This window comes from Cervus canadensis, chromosome X, assembly GCF_019320065.1.
Source record: "Cervus canadensis isolate Bull #8, Minnesota chromosome X, ASM1932006v1, whole genome shotgun sequence".
Classification (NCBI taxonomy): domain Eukaryota; kingdom Metazoa; phylum Chordata; class Mammalia; order Artiodactyla; family Cervidae; genus Cervus; species Cervus canadensis.
In genome coordinates, this window is record NC_057419.1 from 37581861 (window position 1) to 37595977 (window position 14117).

The 14117-nt window shown below is 43.9% G+C and overlaps 1 protein-coding gene across 2 annotated transcripts; it reads right to left on the reverse strand.

Annotated features, from left to right (window-relative positions):
* Positions 1-3344: 3344 nt before the first annotated feature.
* On the reverse strand, positions 3345-11570 carry SLC7A3 (solute carrier family 7 member 3). 2 transcript variants are annotated; one of them, XM_043458234.1, is made up of 12 exons: positions 11547-11570; positions 7288-7691; positions 6792-6950; positions 6432-6609; positions 6129-6241; positions 5781-6003; positions 5210-5349; positions 5019-5121; positions 4606-4772; positions 4300-4466; positions 3856-3964; positions 3345-3723 (listed from the first exon to the last, which is right to left on the reverse strand). In XM_043458234.1, exons 2-12 carry the CDS (start codon positions 7655-7657, stop codon positions 3593-3595), a joined length of 1860 nt encoding a protein of 619 aa, XP_043314169.1. In that variant the 5' UTR covers positions 7658-7691; positions 11547-11570; the 3' UTR covers positions 3345-3592. The 2 variants fall into 2 exon arrangements, with proteins under 2 accessions (XP_043314169.1, XP_043314168.1); XM_043458233.1 differs by lacking the exon at positions 11547-11570 and adding an exon at positions 8700-8819.
* Between the last annotated feature and the right edge of the window lie 2547 nt (positions 11571-14117).

Here is a 14117-nt window from a genome sequence, read left to right on the forward strand (position 1 = left end):
CACTGAAAGAAAAAAAGATGTAGAGAACCAAATCAAAGAACTACTCCTTCCTTCACAAATGATTTGTTTAAACAGTAGTGCCAGGATGTATCGTGCTGTCTCCATTGACAATCTCTTTTAAGCATAGAAATACAAGAATTGCCCATCTTAAAAAAAAAAAAAAAGGGAACTCTCTCCCTCAACTCCCTCCAGCTGTGCCCTGAAATGCTCACCTATAGCACATATCTTCTTCCTCCCCTTCCATTCACAATCCACTGAAGTCCCCCCTCCCCCACATCTGACAGAACCTGCTCTTAAAATGATCAATTACCTACTGACAAAACCAATGAAACCTTTCTGTCCTCACCTTATTTAACTTGACTCTCTAGGCAGTATTTGGCATTGTTGACTGCTCCTGAGAAGTTTCTTCCTCCCTAGACTGCCACATCCCTCTCCTGTCTCCTCATTCCTTCCTTCTCCATCTCCTCCTGCACCGCATCCTCCTCCTCCATTCCTTCAATGTTAGTTCCTCCAATCTTTTACTATGATTATAAAAGGAATTTTTAAAGTAATGTTTGTATCTAGTAAAAAACTGAAAAAGTACAGAAGAGAAATCAGAGGTTTCTGGCTAATTTTTCCAGATAAAAAATATGTATAGATGCATCCTCTTTTGTTCTTTCACATAAATATTTTGCACCTTGGGGAGGGGGGGGTCTTTGTTCCATTTTGTTCTGTCTCTGCTTAAAATGTGTCTTGGATCTCTGTCCATGTATATCATCTCTTGGCACATATAATTCTACCTCATCTTTTTTTAAGTAAACACCATGCTGTTTTATTTTATGTAGATTTGTAAGCTTTATATTCAGAAAAGCAAAATCTTCTACCATGCTATCTCATCTTTCTAATGGCTGTATTAAGTATTCCACTGAATTAATGTATTATAACGTAACTAGTTCCTGACTGGTGCACATTAGGTGGTTTCCAACTTTGACACTATTATGAAAAATGTCACTGTAAATATCCTTATATATGTAAAATTTTAATTCCTATCAATGAAATTATCAGATTAAAAAGGAAGTATTTTTAATTCTGGTATCAAATTACCCTCCACAAGTCACAAGAATGTATATCCCTATCATGCATAAGATTGCCTTTTTACCCTCACTTTTGCCAGGGTCTTGTCATTGAAATTTGTTTTGCCAGTCTGTAAGAACTGAATTCTTATGATTGCTTTCATTTGCATTTCTTTGATGAGTGAGGTTGAGTATCTTTTTTATATTTGTTTGCATTTTATATTCTTTTTCTGAAAACTATATCCTTTCTATCAGGTTATTCATCTCTTGACTTTTTATGAGTTCTTTGTATATAAAGGAAATTATATAATTTGTGCTTCAATTTTTTTTTGTTTATTTTACCCCAAGGCAATCTTTAGCCCCACACAGCTTCCATTACATACTCATCTGCTCTCTGAGTTCAGTTCAGTCCCAGTCGGTTGATGACTTCTAAATCTATAACTCTAGCTTAAGACCTCTAGCCTAGCTCCAAGTTCCAATTGGTGATTGTGTATCTTCACCTATATGAAGCTAAACTCCTGTACATGTTTATAAACTCAGCATATATGGAACTGAATTTGAAAAGTAAAAGTGAAAGTTACTTAGTCGTGTCTGATTCTTTGTGACCCCATGGACTGTATCCCACCAGTCTCCTCTGTCCATGGAATTCTCCAGGCAAGAATACTGGAGTGGGTTGTCATTTCCTTCTCCAAGAACTGAATTTATCTTTCCCCAAATATGCTCTTCTTATGCTCTCCATCTTGGCTAATAATTTGATCATTCACCCAGAAATCTAAATCAGCCACTTTTTTCTTACTTCATACATCCACATGACCAGAATTCTTGAAATATTTTGCCCAAATGACTACGATGCTCTTCTAGTTACTGCTAGCAATGTCACACAGTGGTTAAAGAGTACACACTGCAGAGTCAGAACTGAGTTTGTATCCTGGCCCTAATCATTCCAAGTTGTGACCTATAGCATATTCCTTACCCCAAACCTCTTCCCTTATCTGTAAAAAATAATTATCGTAACATCTACTTCATTGGGTTATTCCAAGAACTAGGAGATTTATGCACACTATCTGGCCTATAATAAACACTCAATAAATGGCAGCTATTATCACACTGCTCTAACATCCCCTGCCCTCTTCCAAGCTATCCTCCTTGCTGCTGCCAGACTAAAGTCCAACCACCTCTTTTGCTTGGAATCATTCAGTGACAACACCCCCTTCCCCTCCACACACTCACACACATACCACTATAAGATAACATCTGAATTCCTAGGTAGGGTACACAAGGCCATCTGCATGTTCTGTTATCTTTCACCAAAACCCCATACATGCTGCCCTTCAGCCACATTAAACTATGTCATACTCCCAACACAGTACGCCTTTTCACACTCCCACAGCCTTGTGCACACTGTTCACTGGCAGACAAGCCCTCCCCTCAGTCCACTTCATAAACACCTACTCAAGGGAATTCCCTGGCAGTCCAGTGGTTAGGACTCTGAGCTTTCCCTGCAGAGGCCCCAGGTTAATCCCCCATGAGGCACACTCAAGTCAAGCACACCCTTTTCCATGCTTCTGCAGCACTCAACACTTACCTCTACCCTGGGACAAATCACACTGTTTCCTACTGACCTGCTTGTCTCCACCACTAAATGATGAGTTCCTTGAGAGCAAGGACTATGTTTTATTCACGTTTGTATCCTCAGCACCCAGCACAGGGTCTAGCATTTTATAGGAGCTCCTCATATGCTTGTTGAGTAAATGGATGAATGACTAGTTCTTGGTCTGAGCAGCTCTAACCTCTGTTCCCTTACAACAAGTACCTATGACATATACACAGTCCTTTACCCACTCTCTCCTACTGTCTCCTCCTCTTCCCAGAAGTACCAAACATCCCAGCCAAAATTTCTGTTCTCCAGGCAGTCACAGGAGTCTGGGACTGGTCCAACTAGAAGGAGTGGAACAGAAGACAATGGTCTCAGTGTTGGCCTTGACACCAATGCCAGTGTTGAGATCAGAGTCCACCCCTAAATCCCAGAGATAAGTGTTGCTGCCTACTTATTTACAAACTAACCTTTAGTGTAGCAAGGGGAAAGTATATCTCAAGTTTGTTCCCTGAAGTGTGATTAGACTTGATGGCTACTTACACCATCCTACTCAAACCCCAAGCCAATAAGAAGCACACACAGGCACAGCAGATACTTTTGTGCTGACAGAGCAAACAAAAGACACTTATCTGAAGTTCTCCACACTGAAAGTCCGGCTCCATATCACCTCTAGCAAGCAAAGAACAAAACATAGATTCTTTTTCTAGTTTCTTTTAATAATAATTTTTTAAAAGCTGGTTAAGCAACTACAGATACAATTAAAAAGTAAACAAATGAAAAAAAAAGATGAGAAACGGCAAAGACACATCCTGGACTCCACAATAAATACAGAGCTCTATCTGTGTTCCCCCACCAACATCCCATGGGGAGCCTAGCTCAGTGTGGTCAGGAGTACACTCCATTATTGTGCAGGGAGACCAGACAGCATTCAGGTGTGATGATGTCAAAGTGAATGCACACAGGCACTGCTGAGATCCAAATCTACAGTTCTGGCCCTAGACTTGAGTGAGGGTTGGTCACTCTTAACCTCTTCCAGGCTGTGCCGCATCCCATAGCCGAAGTAGATAGCAAATCCTAGTGGGAAAAGGTAGCTGTGAGGTAGAGAAATAGTGGTCTGCAAAGGCTTAATATGGCTCCTACTTGAGACCGAGACAGAAAGGAGGTGGGATAGGACCCAAGAGGCCTACTCTTCCCAAGAATACCTACCAATCAGCATCCAGACCCCAAATCGGGCCCAGGTGCCAGCTGTCATCTGCATCATAAGGTAAATATTCACAAAGATGCTCATTAGTGGAAGAAAAGGCAAAGCAGGTACCTGGGAAGAAAGCAAAATCTTCTTTGTACAGACCACAAGGTAAGATAGAAGAGATCCCTAACCTTTTTTAGCCAGGAAAGGGAGGGTCTGACTCCTACTCATATGCTGTGTGTTTCAGTGCCTGCTCATGTAGTGTACCTCATATGGGACTCAAGAATATGCAGTCTGGGGAAATGGAACAGGAAAGAAGTAAGCATCAAATAAGATGTTTTGGCCTAGGTATCTCCTATGTCTTTCCCTTCTTGTCCAATGAAAAGACTATGTGAGACTGCGAGGTATCTAGAACCTATTCTTCCAACATGGGTTAGTTGTGGGGAAAAAAAGAGGTCATTTACCTTAAAGTGAAGTTCAGCGGAGCTCTGTGGCTGTCTCCAGATGACTCCAGTGATCCCAGTAATGAGCATCAGGAGCAGCACAACCACTGCAATCCACACTGGGTCTCCAGAAAGCAGTGGAATGGACCACTGGGCCAGTACTAGGCAAAGGACACTCAGCAGCAGAGCTTCAAGAGTCAAGTTGAAAAGCATCAAAACCAGTTCTTGAGAGCAACGTGTTAAAACATTAGACACCCCATTCCAAGGAGAGCCACCCTCTCTCCAGCTCACATTATGCTGACTCAAGAGAAAAATTCCAGTGCTCACCAAGCAGTGAGGAACAAACATAGACAACTTGGCCAGAGAGTGGAGTGGGGATGGAGTTGAGCGGACAAAATAGTCCCTGTAGGGTCAGTTTCTCTGCTTCAGGGATCTTCTCCTCCTGCAACTCCACTTCATCTTCCTCATTCCTCATCTCCCGGTCAGGCTGATACCTGAAGCAAGAGGAAGATGGGAGTATTAAGAACAACCCTCAACCATCTTCTCCCAGGCAGGTTAACCTTCCTCATCACCACTAAGGGTAGTCGCATTTTTTGGCAGGGAAGGATGGCCATACTCCTCGAGGAGAGTCAGGATGATGAAGGCGGGGGGGGGGCGGGGGGGAAGAGAAGCAGATCGCCATCACTCCTCATCTAAGAATTAAAACCCCAACGACAGTATGCAGAGGAAAGGAACCTCACCTGAGGATGAGAACACAAATAGCCACCAGGGAATAAGCAAGCAGGGTCCCAATTGACATGAGGTCCACCAGATCAGTGAGTTCAAAGAGGAATGCCATGAATGCTGAAATTGATGGGAAGAAAACATGAGTGAAGGCAAGAGCAAAGTAAAGGGAGTTGGTGAAATAAGGGGAATGGCAAAGAGTTTTCACCTGCAATAATGCCAGAGACCACAGTGGCCACGATGGGAGTGTGTGTGCTGGTGTGGATCCGGGCAAGGTCACGAAACAGGAGGCCATCCTCTGCCATCGCATAGATCACTCGAGGCATGGGGAACATAGAGCCCAAGAGGCTGGAGAGAAGAATGCCCAGAGCGGTGTTGACCGGGTATCTCTTTACTCCAAAATGTGAGCTTAAGGAGCCTCCACTTTCTGCTCACAGGCCTTTTAAGGGCTTTTAAAGGGCCTGTTAGGGCTTCCCAGGTGGTACTAGTGGTAAAGAACCCACCTGCCAATGTAGGAGACGCAAGTTCGATCTCTGGGTTGGGAAGACACCCTACAGGAGGGCAGGCATGGCAACCCACTCCAGCATTCTTGCCTGGGACATCTCATGGACAAAGGAGCCTGGCAGGCTACAGTCCATAGGGTCACAGAGAGTCGGACACGACTGAAGTAAATTCGCATGCAGGCAGGCATGCAAGGGCCTTTTTAGGGGTAGTCTCTGGTATGGAACACTATCAGCTGAGATTCTGGCAGCAGAGGAGAACAAACATTTGACACTGACCTGGTAGAAAGAGCACAGAGGGATCCAATGGCTACAACATAGCGGGCTGGGGCCCACCCAGTATAGAGAAAGGCCTCAGGCAAGGGACTCTTGGGTTGAAGCTGATAGTAAGGCATCATGAGCGTGAGCGCCGAAGAGATCCCAAAATAGGCCAAAAAACAGACGAAGAGTGAAATCACAATGCCTGTGGGGATGGAACGCTGAGGATTCTGGGCCTCTTCCCCTGCAGGAAGGGGCACAAGGTCTGAATCAGAGAGGCAGGCTTGGTTCTCTACCCTTCCCCCAACCCGCAATACCACCTGAGCACAACAAGGTACACAAGCCCCGATGGAATGGAATGACTATTACCAGTGGTAGCAATACAGTCAAAACCAACGAATGCGTAGAAACAGGTCGCTGCTCCACGGAGAATCCCCTCAAAGCCAAAAGGCACAAACCCCCCAGAGCCCAGAGGGCCCAAGCTAAAGTGAAAGAAGTGACAGAAAAGGTAAGGGCATGTTCAGCCAACTGTTCTTTTTCTCTGAAGCCCAGCTACTCAGCTGGGTCTTCAAGGCCTAGGTTCCCATCCCCACCCCCCACCCGCACCAGAATGCTTCAGTGCAGATTCCCTGCTCTCCACCATGCTCCCAGCTCTGTATCTCCTCTCCTTACCTAGAGGTGTCATTGAGTCCAGCCACGGCCAGTTTGTAGTCCTCTTCTGTGAGCTTCCAATTGTGCAGATCTCCCTTAACGAAGCCAGAGATGATGACAAAACCAAGAACTAAAAGATTCACCACCGTGAACACCTTGGTAACTAGGGCTGACTCACTAGCCCCCAGAGCCAGCAATCCTGTGGGAAAGAGGCATTCAGGACTTTAAGAAAGGCCTCAGTCCCAGCTCTGCTTCCCTGCCTCTAGATGCAGACCTTTCCTCCCCAGCTTCTCTTCTTTCTCACAGCTACCACCTCCACAAGCTCCCAAGCCTAGTCCCCACTAGCCCCACCCCTGTCACTGTCCCTGTCCCTTGCCTCACCGGTGAGCAACAACACAAGGCCCAGTGCAAAAAAGTCTGGATATTCTGCAAGGACACGGGGAACGTGCAGTGAGATGCTCCCCTGCAGAGTCTGAGAGATGTGGTTCCCAATCAGGTTGTCAAAAGCTGAGCTCCAGGCCCGGGCCACACTGGCTGTACCTAGTGGAGCAGGGGGAGAAATACGGGGTCAAGTTTCCTCTCTCATCTCCTTTCCTCCCTTTTCCTCCCACACCAGTGTCATAAGAACCCTGCTATTGTCACCTATTCTTACCTTTTAAGAACCAAAACCAGCCAATTAAGGAAGCCAGGACAGAGGTAAGTAGAACGAACAATTTCTCCACACCTTCAACCCACCCAGCCCCCCAGCAAATACACGCATTTATGAATATTTAATTCTTGTGAATGATGAATATCTCGCTTCACCATTCCACCCAGATTTCCTGACTCCAAGCCCCTTCACTGGCTGCGTAAGTGCCCCCCTGCCCCACCATCTCACCGATGACATAGGAGAGGATGAGGTTCCAGCCAGTGGTGAAGGCCCAGAGTTCACCCACAGTGACATAGCTGTAGAGATATGCAGAACCAGAACGGGGAACCCGAGCACCAAACTCCGCATAGCACAGCCCAGCCAACATAGAAGATAGGGCGGCCACCAAAAAGCAGATCACAATGGATGGTCCTGCTTTATCTTTGGCCACCTCACCAGCCAAGACATACACGCCTGCACCCAAAGTGCTGCCCACACCTAGGGCCACTAAATCCAGAGTGCTCAGGCATCTGGCAAGGCGAGTCTCAGCCATGCCTGGCTCCAGCGTACGTCTGCGTACCAGCTTTTGACCAAATCTGCAAAGCGCCTGCCACAGCATTCTAGCTGGAATTGAAGAGGATGCTAGGAAGGATCTGGTGAAAAACAAGACAAAAGACCTTCAATAGGGCTCATTATCCCTAAACTCTAAGAGTGAATTACAATACCCACCCACCAAGTAAAAGAACTGTGGGGGGAGGGGAGGAGGATGTCAAGGGGACAAAGGCAAGTTACTCTTCCTCTAACCTCAGTTTCTTCATTTGCAAGTAGGAATAACAATACCTCACAGGTTTGTGGAAGGACAGTTTCGGAAAAGGCACGTGAAACTCCCCATCCTTCAGTGGTCTGGCACCTTATAGGTGCTCAATCAATGTCAGCCTCTTCTTTCTTTGGCGGGGAAACTATAAAGCTTATCCTAGACCCCAACCCAGGAGCCAGGGAAGCTCATTTGCCTCCGTCCCCTGGCCTGTGGCTCTTTGGGAATTAAACAGAACTCAAACCAGGAGGGGCCAGCAACTCTGGGGAGAACCTCCTTCTAGCACCCAATATCCACATTCCTTTCCGGGGCTCACCTACAGGGCTTCAAATAAGCATGGTTCCTAGATCACCCGGAGAGAGGGGAGACCAATCTCGGCCACAGATCAAAAGTGAGCACCGACTCAGGTCCATCCCTCCTCTCCAAGCCCACACTGTAACTGGCACTGCCGTCGCCCAGGGGAGTAAGCAAATGTTCCCCCACTTCCTCCCGCCCCGCAAGGCTGACCAGCAAGCATCAACAGTGAGGCGGGGCTTCGACATCTGAAGATTAGGAGATGCCCACCCCCCGCGAGAGGGGCCCCCGAGCAGCCCGAAATTGCTAGCACCCGAGAGGAGGGGTTCCGCCTCATGCCCCCCGACTCAGCTCCCAGTTTCTTATGCTCTCATCTAGAAAAGGTCTGGAGCTGAGATGCAAATGGGAGCCTTGGCTCCCAGGACTGGGGTCTCGCCTGCAACAGGTCACGGCCGCGTTGATGCAACTGCATGCCATGGTTGCCAGAGAATCCTAGGTATACCCAGACCCTCGCTCGTCCCCTCCGACACACGTGTCGGCCTTCAAGGCTTACCCGGGAGCTGTTGCAAGCCCAGGGCGCGGAAAATCTCGGTTGGGGTTCCGCGAGGCTGAGTTCAGCCTAGTTGGGTTGGGGATGCCGAGTTAGGTTGCTCAGGCTTCAAAGCTGCTGCTTGGGGTCGTTGCGCGCCAAGCGCCCCTTATATACACCGAGAGGCGGAGCCGCTAACGTCATGGAATCCCACCCCCAATCCTCTTTGCTACACACCACACACACACACACACACCCCACACACCCCCCCACACACACACACACACGCACGCACACACACCCCTCTCTCTCTCCCGCTTTGCAAAAGGGATTGCGTGGGGCCTGACATTGCTTTCCACTTGCAAAAGCAAGACCGGTGTGGCAGGGAGCGAGAAAGGGGGGAGGGCAGCCTTTTCCTATTCTTCGCTAGGCATCAGAGCTGGACAATAAGAGGCTTCCTGGCCTGAGACCCCCAGGGGATTTTCTACCTTTGTGCTTTGATAGTCAGAATCGGTGATTGACAGGAGTGGGGGAGGGGTGAGAGTTGGAGGGGAAAACAGCACAGAGGGGTCTCCAACTCAACGCTCTCCTTCCCAAGCTTTCTTTTCTACATAAGGTTACCTGAAATTAACTGAAATTAACCTGAAATTCTACGTGAGCTTTCACCCCTGTAATCTTTCCCAAGGACCCTACCAGGTTGTGGATAGCCAGCTGACTCCACCCCCTCAGTTCTCACCCTCAACTGTGGTGTTTTCCTAATTCAGTCAGCAGGAGAATGGAAGATGATTTCAACAATTAATCCCATCTAGATGTATAGGCCCCAGTCTCTCCATAGTGTACCTCCAGCTACCCATAAATATTAAACTAAATATTAACTATGAAATTATGACAATATTGAAATATTAGAGGAGGGGGCTTATTTAATTCCATTTTACTGATGAGTAAACTGAGGCTCAGAGGCATAACTTGCCTGATATAATACCATAATCATTTGTTGACCACCTTACTGATAAAACCTGGCATATTGGGGTTTAATACCTGCCTCTGTAGGTGCCATGGTGGTTTGTGGTGGTTTAGTCACTAAGTTGTGTTGGACTCTTGCAACCCCATGGACTACAGCCTGCCAGGCTCCTCTGTCCATTGGATTCCCCACACAAGAACACTGGAGTGGGTTGCCATTTCCCATTTCCCACACAAGAAAAGGAGGGGTGTAAGCAAGCAAAGCCAAACCAGGAAAAGCACTAGCGTGGAGACAGACCCTTTTAGGCTAGGAGTTTCTAGAAAACAGAAGAGAAACAGAAGAATCAAAGAAGGATCACACCCTAATCCCATTCAGCCTAATCAGTTCTTAGTCAGAAAGAAGCAACCAGCTTTGTGAAGGTGTGGTTCTCTTCCACACACATCTCAGGGATTAAGGAAGGACCTACATATCCTTGTTTCCTTTAAGTAATCCATTCTGAACAGATTACCAGTGAATCTATCTAAAATATAAATCCATTTTGAAGTAACTGGTAGTTTCAGCTAGCTACAGCTACTGGCTTTAAGTACTCATTGAGGACTATGTGTATAGCAGTTAGCATACACAAAGCAAAGGAAAAAGAAAATAAAATCCTTACCCTCCTAGTCTTAAAAATCTAATTAGGGAAAGAAAACATATACAATACAATTGAAACTGTATTATTAATACCTAGTGGTTAGGAGGGCAGTCTTTGGAATTAGACCTATGTTAAATTTCCAGCTCAGACACTTGGTCTTGAGCAAATTATCTAACATCCCAGAGCCTCAGTTTTTGGATACACGTTTCAAGGGGGCTTCCCAGGTGGCTCAGTGGTAAAGAATCCACTTGCAGAGCAGGAGTCAGGGGTTCAATCCCTGGGTCAGAAAGATCCCCTGGAGGAGGAAATGGCAACCCATTCTAGTGTGGTTGCCTAGGAAATCCCATGAACAGAGGAGCCTAGCGGGCTATAGTCCATGGGTTCGCAAAGAGTTGGACATGACTTAGCAACTAAGTAGCAGCAGCATGGAGGAGAAGGGGACGACAGAGGATGAGATGGCTGGATGGCATCACCGACTCGATGGGCATGACTTTGAGTAAACTCCGGAAGCTGGTGATGGACAGGGAGGCCTGGCGTGCTGCGATTCGTGGGGTCGCAAAGAGTCGGACACGACTGAGTGACTGAACTGAATTGAACTGAGCAGCGGCATACACGTTTCACAGGGTTGTTGCGATGCTTAGATGTGATTATGAAGTCAATTCTTCCTGCCTGGCACATAGAAAGTATTCAACAAAAACTTAATACATATTCAGAATAATACATTCGTGTGTCTGATAACTATTTGGTTGCTTAGATTAGGTGATTGATTCAATTATGAGACTGACACATTGCTATTGTAAATAATTCAGGGAAAGAAGTCATTGGTACAGACTGGAATATATTGATATAAAGAAGGCCTCTTAGTTCGTAAGGGGTTGAGGCATGAAGTAAAGTCAGGAGCCCCTGTAGAGACCAGTCTAGCATGTGCAGATTAACAGTGGATTTAATAGACCTTCAATTGAAGGTGGCCCCCCCAGGTGGCTCAGGCGGTGAAGAATCCGCCTGCAGTGCAAGAGACCTGGGTTCGGTCCCTGAGTCAGGAAGATCTCCTGGAGAAGGAAATGGCAATCCACTCCAGTATTCTTGCCTGGAGAATTCCATGGACAGAGGAGCCTGGAAGCTACAGTCCATGGGGTGGCAAAGAGTCAGACATGACTGAGTGATTACAGTTTCACTTTCACTTTATTCAATACAAACTTGATTAATTAGAAGCATCAGGAGGTGCTCTCCAATTCTAGCATTTCAAGATTTTATGCAGCTCTTCTCATTCACTTACCTATCCCTTTCATGAGTGTGTAAGTTCAACCATATTTCCTTCCTCAGCTTTTATTTTTCTAGAAGTTCCATGGTATCCTCCATCATTATGGACTTTCTCCAACTTCATTATCTCTTTCTTGTGGTATAACGGCCAGGGGTAAAACAATGAATTTTGTGTTTTTATTATAAAACAATTTAATACTAATGACAACTGTCCCCCAAACCACTGAGTATTATCATATAATTTTGCCTATTTCTTTTTTCATGATCAAATATTTTTCAAATTACTTCTAATACTCAAAATTATCATTGCTAGCAGTTGCATAATATTCCATAGTACTGATACACTATCTTTTATTTAACCATTTAAACTTTTACTCAGGTTGTTTCCAGTTTTCCTTCATTCTAAGAAACACTTTCCTTAATACAATGTCGATATTTAGTTGAATTACTTTCTTAGGTTTCATTCCCAGGATTGGGATTATTGATAATCAATATTAAAGATAAGAAACATATTTATTTATTTATTTATTTTAAGAAATATATTTATAAACTTTGATACTTGTTACAGTGCTTTCCAAAGGATTTTTATCAATTTACAGTGCTATTAGCCATGTTAGAGTAAACCAACCTTATCACACTCTCAACAGCACGTCTACAATTTAAATAAGTCATTTGCTAGTAAAAGTAGAAAGAAGTACATTCTGTTTAGAATTAATATTTCTTTTGGAAATTGCTTATTCATATCTTTTCCCCAAACTTAGTTATTTGGGTCCTCATGCTTTCCTTATAAATTAGAATGTATTTAATATATAGATATTAAACTTTCTTCTATAATATTTGATTCAAATATTTTCCAATGTTTGTTGCTTTTATTTACAAAGTTTAAGTTTTTTAAACTTTTTATTGAGGTATGATATACACAGAGAAATGTACACACTGATATCATAAGTGTACAGCTCAATGAATATTCAGAAAATGAACACACTCATGTAACAGCACCTACATCAAGAAACAAAACATTATCAGTATCCCAGAAATCCCTTTCATGCTTCCTTCTAGTAACTACTTTCCCTTCTGACAAGGGCAACCTCTGTCCCAACTTCTAACAGCCTAGATTTTTTTTATTTGTTTTTGTTCTTTATATAAATGGAAGCATATAGTATGTGCTATTTTGATAATTGAGATAAAATTCACATGCCATAGAATTCAACCTTTTGAAATGTACAATTCACTAGTTTTTAGTATAGCTACAGAGTTGTACCTCCATTGCTACAATCAATTTTATATATATTCGCTATCCCCTAAAGAAACCCTGTTCCCATTTCCAGTCATTCCCTGTTCCCTCCCAACCCCCTCACTCCAGCCCCAGGCAACCACAATTCTACTTTTGGTCTCCATCAATTGCCTATTTTAAACACTCACCTAAATGGAAGCATGCAGTATGTGCCCTTTTGTGAGCCTGCTCCTTTCATTTAGCATAATGTTTTCAAGGTTCATCAACTTTGTTCTTACTTCATTCCTTTTTTTATTGCCAAATAATGTTCTATTGTATGGAAAAAACACATTTTATTTATCCATTAATCAGCCAGAGAACATTTGGGTTGTCTCTTTTCTTTCCTTCTTTTTTGGCTATTATGAATAATGCTGCTATGACCATTAGTATACAAGTTTTCCTGTGGACAAATGTGTTAAATTCTTTTGAGTACATACCTAGGAGTAGAATTGCTGAGTCATGTGGTAACTATTTTTAACCTTTTGAGAAACTACCAAACTGTTTTCCATGAAAGCTGCACCACTTTATATGCCCACCAGCAGTATTATGAGGCTTCCATTTATTCCACCTTCTCACCAACACTTGTTATAATTCTTATATTTTTTTTTAATCCTAGCCATCCTAAGTGTGAACTGGTATCTTATCATGGTTTTAAATTGCATTTCCCTAATGATTAATGATGTTGAATATCTTTTCATGTGCTTATTAGCCATTTGGCTGTTTTCTTTGAAGAAAAATCTATTTAAATCCTTTGTCCATTTTTAATTGTCTTTATATTGTTGAGTCTTAAGAGTTCTTCATATCGTCTAGACACTAGACTTTTATAAGATAAGAGATTTGCTAATATTTGTCCATTTTATGGGCTGTCTTTTCACTTTGTTCATAGTGTCTTTATTTTTTTTAAGATGTATACTTTTTTTAATCTTGCATTTATTTATTCTTTTGGCTGCACTGCATGGCATTTGGGATCTTAGTTCCCTGACCAGGAATCAAACCCATGCCCCCTGCAGTGGAAGCTCAGAGTCTTAACCACTGGATCATCTTGGAAGTCTCCTTCATAGTGTCTTTTGATACATAAAAGTTTTTAATTTTGATGAAGTCCAATTTATCTATTTTTTCTTACATTGCTTCTGATTTAAGTGTCATATGTAACAAACCATTGCCTAATTCATGGTCACAAAGATTTATACCTATCTTTCCCACTAGCTTTATGTTTTACTTCATGTTTAGGTCTTTGGTCCATTTTTGAGTTAATTTCTGTGCAAGGTGTGAGGTAGGAGTCCACATTCATTCCTTTGCATATGGATATAAAGT

Bases quoted from the DNA above. Each gene is read 5' to 3' on its own strand.
- SLC7A3 (XM_043458234.1), bottom strand. From the start codon at position 7,657: ATGCTGTGGCAGGCGCTTTGCAGATTTGGTCAAAAGCTGGTACGCAGA. The intron at 6,242-6,431 runs GTAAGGAGAGGA...CTTTCACTTTAG, and splicing joins GGACTCAATGACACCTCTAG to CTTGGGCCCTCTGGGCTCTG. The intron at 3,965-4,299 runs GTAAATGACCTC...CTTTCTTCCCAG, and splicing joins CCGCTGAACTTCACTTTAAG to GTACCTGCTTTGCCTTTTCT.